Below are 6,000 nucleotides of genomic sequence, written 5' to 3'. Positions count from 1 at the left end.
TAGACGGTACTACACCTAGCGAACATCCCTCCCCGTCCGCATCCGATCAATGTGCTTCACATTCAGGCACATTCAAAGGCACCTACAGGCATCCACAGGCCACTTTTTCTGACCCCGCACCCAGGAAGTTATCCAACTCCCGGACAAGGATTTTTACCACTTCCGAACGTACGGCATATGCTACGCTTCCTGTATGCCATCCCCGAACAGTCCTCCGGTTCATCTGATTGTTCATAAAGCTCGTATGATTTGCGTTGTGTAGAAATGCGACCCAGCAGGAGGTACTGTATTATCCCGGTTTGTTACTGGTACGTCTTTTGCACGCATGCTAACTTCAAAACAGTAATATTTCCAAACTGTACACGGCTGCACATCTCAAAGCTCGCTGCTCACTGAAGGCAATGCGATATCACGTCCAATTTTACGTCGGCTACAGTGAACAGACAGCGGTACACCTTACTGCCCTGTGAGCTTCTTATAACTGTCAAGCATGCAATTTTGTTCCGTACGGTACCGAAAGCAGGATGGAAATGTTGCAATGTTTCCCCAAAATTGGTAACAGGACGATGACAAATCGTACCAAGACAGGACTGTACAGCAAAACTCAATTGACCGGATTTGAGGTGTGTATTTATGGTCCAAATAGAAGGCAATGTAAGGAGAGGAAACGCCTGTATTGTGACAACCTTAACTACAATTTTATGCACTTTGAGTTGTACACGTGCATGATGTTGAATACAATACTCAATTTAGCTTTCACTTACACGCTAAAGGGCAGACTAACAGATGCTAGCACGAGCAGGTGTTAACGATGTCTTTAAACCCATTCCTCCCAAACAGACATTCGATTGTACCAAAAGTTCTTCCCCGTCGATTCAACACATTAAACTTATACCTCGGAAAGATTAAAATATTCTACCAATTCCTCAAGGATGCCTGTGTATGGTGCATGTGTTTTGCTTATAACCAAACGCTTTGATCTATCTCGTACCTATTCTTTAGATGATGACATCAAAATCTCGACCTGATGTTGATAGCTCATTTAATAAGCGCTACCCATACCCTCCTGGCTCTGATGGCAATGCATTTCGAAATCTCTCCACCAAGCAACAAAAGGCCACAACATTCATAATGAAAAGCCAGACGTTTCTAAAGTCTCCTGTGCCGTTTTTCGCGATCCTCGCCCACACACCGAACATTCCGGGACAACGGGATGAATGGAAGAAACCCTGTTGTGTGTTTCGTTGATTAAATTTCCTCTCCCGTCGTCAAGCGACATACATCTCTCGGTTGCACGCTCTATCGTACCCACATCAGCTTCAACGTCGCACGGTGCCGCTTTAAGCCGGAAGTACCAACTTGACCACTTGCTGAACACCATCGCTGGTCAAATGTCAGCCATGGGCCATCTTCCAGCCGGTCGCTTCGCTATACCGTGCCGCAACAAGGCATACCTCGATCTGCTGACCGTAGCAAAAAGAAACCATAATTAATGAGTGAACGCTAGTGCAACAACTATTACCAACTGCCACACATACACACTGTGCTGAAGAAGCACACTTGCCGGAGCGTATGCACCGCCACAAAAGTGCAGTTCGCCGGGAGCTGACAAGGTGAGGAGTAAAAAAAAAAAAACACCATGAATATCATGAAAAACTATACGCTCCCGGCAATGTGATACCACGGGGGCAGAAGGAAACCGGAACCGTACACGCCTCGTGCTGCCGCTTGGAGGCAAAATCTGTAACAATCGTCTATGGGAAAAGCAACTGTAGCAGAAGCACCGTCAAGACAGCGACAGTTAAGTCTGTCTCCCCGTGTCATACCACTTCATTTCGACTGCATGGTGCCGACAGCCATGGACACTGAAGTGACCCGAAGGGAATGGGCATTGCTTCGCGCTACGGTGCCGGCTTGATGCGGCGGGTCTTCTCGTTGCGGCTCACGGCAATGTCTCGTCCGTTTTCACGCTTAAGTGGACGGACTAAGCGCTGGCAGATGGACGGACGTGGGAAGATGATTAAATTTCACTTTCAGTTTCTAATTAACATTGTACAGTAATGTCCACTGTACGGATGCGAGACAGCTACTTCCATGCGTTTGTAATGTGTGTTCATAATCTTTGCTTCGCAGATGGCACATGTATCTAAAACGAAAATATTTTCTTGAAACATTTTTATATTTCATCCTACATCTAACATACCCCGTACGAATCGAATTCCAATGGAACAGTCTTAGTTCGATGTATTCGCGTTCCACTTTCTCACGTTCGCTTAGCGTTCTTTGCTCGTACGCACGGAAAGATTTAGAAACATTGTTCACCGAGAGACTGCTGGCAGCTAGAACGATAATTAAGTGGTCGCCAAACAGGGACACAGCTGTTTAAAATCGCAACAGTTGCCGACGGCGATCATCGCCGTAATCTGGGCGCTTGCGTTACTGGTGGGATGAACATTCAAGATGGAGAAATGCTAGTCGCTTTCCACCTACACTGCTTGCCGGTTTCATATGACTGTTTGCGATCGGGTCACAAACGAGCGTGACTCTTCAGTGGCAGCATACCCTTTGCGCGACGGTCCAATTCATAAGGTGTGTGGAGTAAAGTTTCCGCAGTAAAATTATTGCTAGTTCGCGCGCACACACTGATTAATAGCCGTTGACCAGCGACCGGAGCATGGCATTGAATGGTTAGTAGTGCAAGCGACAGAGAAAGCAAAAGAACGATCCGGGAAAGAACGCAGGTGATATTCGAACCGGAGACGCAAACCCAAGCAGAGGGGGGAAGATATAAAAAAAATCGGTCATTAAAAATTGGTGACAACATCCATAATCGCACACCGGGCCCCGAACCCACTGACACAACCAGCAGCACACGCGCGCGCCAACTGGCTTGGGGTTGGTTTTTGGGGTCGGCAAACGCATTCAGCATAAATTAACAGGTCAACCGCAAAACATGGTTCTCGCCGATCATCACCGGGCACCAATGAACGAAACACGATAAAAACCGACAACTTGCCCTGGGGCTCGATGCGCAGCCACGGGACCGAGCATGATGGGAGGTAATATCCGCCTGTCCACATCCGCCATATGTTGTGTGTGTGTGTGGAGAGTGACCACGAAAAAGTATAAAACATAAACCTCCGACTAACAACGGAACCATGTGCTTATGTCGTCTCTGTGTATAACCGCTAGATCGGGCTGGAGTGTACTGAGCAAGGGGATTAAAAATCCCGTAAAAGAATGGTGGATAAATGGTTCCAAAGAAGGCGAAAGCAACGACTATCGGTACTTCACGACACGCGTGCCGGAAACGACATCGAACAGACGCATCGATACTACCATTGAGAGAACATTCAGACGTTCCTGCGCGTTCTACACTCCCATATCGTGTTCGAAGAGTGGGGTTATGTTTAGTGGCGAGAAGCTGTAGCCTTCCATGGGTTAGAAACAAACCGCAAACGACTTTCCACCCATCCATAAACATGTTGAATTGAGAGTACTAAGATATGGGCTTAATACTACATACTATTAAGCACTTTGTTTGCTTCTGGACGTTCAAGAATGCTGCTCTAAAACGAAAAGAACATAACAAGAATTAAATGATAGTAGCAGCTTCGTTCGCAAATTCAGTCCCCTGAAACTTTCCGTTGCAACCGCATTCGATTCCGAATTTCCCACACTGTCTGCACAATTTATATGTCAATGCCCTTCGATAAACCCACCAACAAGAATGTTGAAGCGTCTCGGAGTTTTTGGTAGCCAACACTTGGCACAAGACAAAAAGAAAGGAAAATGACCCGCCATTTCTCCCACAGTCGCGTTAGTTCTATTTTAAAACCCGAAACCGAATGGAAATGTTTTCTTTCACCCGAATCTGACACACACGTGCATTCGCATATCCGCGGATCCGATGCGAGAGATGCGGACCGCCAACGAACACAATTGGGTATTGCATTCTGTGGTGTGATCCCGTTCCTTCACACAAGTGCACCCAACCCTGCGCGAACCGAGTGGCATCAGATGCAAATGACAATTTTACACCCAATAAATCTCGCATTGCTGCTCGTCACGCTGCGCGTGTGTATTTTACCACCGTTTTACCCGTTTGAGATCGTTTAAGAAGATTCGATTTTCCACCGCTCACCAAACGCTTCAAACAGAGACACAAGACCCTTCGTATACCGGTATCCATCGGTAACAGGACATCAGGCCGGTGTCGTCGGTTCGAGATCGTTGGTTTCAATTAAAGGCACCGCTACCGCAACTGCGCCAAACCGTTGTCGACCGGTTTGACATTTACGTTTTCCCAATATTCTATCGATGCCCGATTTCCTATTCGCTGTACGGTAAAGTTTCGGTTTAATTAGTTAAGGATCAACCGAACCCGGTTCTGCTAAGTGGTTTGAATTGAGGTTGCAGCGAAGGTGTGCGACATTCGATTTACAGTGCGGAAAACCTCGGTGGCATTCGAATAACCTCCTTTTAGTCAAACCCCCTGACAAACAGTTGGTGAAAATTCCAACGAAAATTAGTTTTATCCCTTTATTGGTTAAGACACTTCGCTTACAGTGGTTGCCTCATACTCCAGGAACTAAATCTCTTCAAATTGTTGGAACTTATCAGCTTCGGAGGGATGATGAGTCACCGACAACTTCATACTGTTTCCGAATATTATAGCTGCAGTGTAAAATATTATAATTGCATGCAAACATATTTGAGTACGACATCAAAAGCAATTCAGACCCCATCCACAAAGGGACGTCCCACTTAAGGCGTCATAAAGTGCCGCTCCCGAATGACCAGTCAATTGACACGAAATCTGGCAAATCATCCTGGAGCAGCGGGTTATAAAACAACCGAAATCTAGCTACTGACTGCGACAAACATAGTGTACAACGCGCTGGTACACATAAACTAAACGCTGCGCGATAAACGAAGCACTAAACATTGAAATATCGAAAAGGCACAAGAAATTGCACCTCCAACTACAGGAATATCGCCCCGGTGGGCTTTGTAGTTTATAGTTTGCAGTTGCTAAAAAAAAAAAAAACAAGCATCACACCCGGTATTGGTCACCCTGTCTGCTTGGAGCAACGGCAATCGAAATGTGTGTGTTGCTGTTATGCTTTATGTACCCGTTCATCGTATGTTACAACATTGCTTTTGCGCTAAGCTTATGGGCTTCATTCGCGACCTGCAGTCAACGTCAGGAAAATAATCGAGGGCCGTTTTTGTCCGGCTTTATACACCGTATCCGAGCACTAAAACATGGTACCGGTACCCTCTCCTGTAAGCGTATGACCAGTTCCCGGTTTAAGGATATATGAAAAATTGTTTATATGCGCTACACGTTCATAAAATTGGTTCAGCGTTGTCCATTTTCCCGGCACGGGCAGCAGTTCGGACCGGACTGGACACACGGGCAAAAATCGAAAGAAACTGTTTTAGATATAACGACGGGATGGCGTCAGGACGGTCGAGGAAAAATCTAAAACAATTCCTCGAACAGCAACAGCAGCAGAACATAAAAAAGGCTGCACAATGTTCGCTGTCATCCACTCGCTGTGTGTTTCATGGCGTATCCTGTTCACTGCAGCAGGATTGCACACACAAAAAAATGCTCGTTTTTATAAATATATGTTAGCTAGTACTGCGCAGTGAAACGCTACGTACGATCGAGTTGACGGCACGCGAAAAACAAGTGTTTCCGTTTGAAGTAGTTGTCCTGCTTGACACCCCGAAACACTGAGGCCTCCCCGGCGCATAAGATTATGAAGGTTAAATGGGTGCTATGGTTGTTGAATTACGCCCAGAACTTTTGGGAACCTTACCAACCGATGCACAAAAGTTTTAAGTATTTCAGTTAAGTGGGAATTTGGTGATGTGCAAGATAGTCTCCACATCACAAAGGCACAATGCAAATAACGCAATAAGATCAAGTCGAACAAAACTGGTCATAGATTGAATTGAACCGTGGATGGACGACTGCCACCGTGGATG

The 6,000-nt window shown here is 46.1% G+C and overlaps 1 protein-coding gene across 1 annotated transcript in view; it reads right to left on the bottom strand.

The window, feature by feature from the left end:
* Positions 1-3,555: 3,555 nt before the first annotated feature.
* LOC128710985 (CUGBP Elav-like family member 2) overlaps positions 3,556-6,000 on the bottom strand; it is a 58,577-nt gene continuing 56,132 nt past the window's right edge. Inside the window, exon 5 of the mRNA XM_053805851.1 lies at positions 3,556-3,569. Within this exon, the coding sequence (XP_053661826.1) occupies positions 3,556-3,569 (14 nt within the window). The remainder of the gene's footprint in view (positions 3,570-6,000) is intronic.

Source organism: Anopheles marshallii, chromosome 3, assembly GCF_943734725.1.
Source record: "Anopheles marshallii chromosome 3, idAnoMarsDA_429_01, whole genome shotgun sequence".
In the NCBI taxonomy this organism is placed as follows: domain Eukaryota; kingdom Metazoa; phylum Arthropoda; class Insecta; order Diptera; family Culicidae; genus Anopheles; species Anopheles marshallii.
Note: the sequence above shows the minus strand (reverse complement) of the source record. Positions and strands in the feature narration are given on the sequence as shown.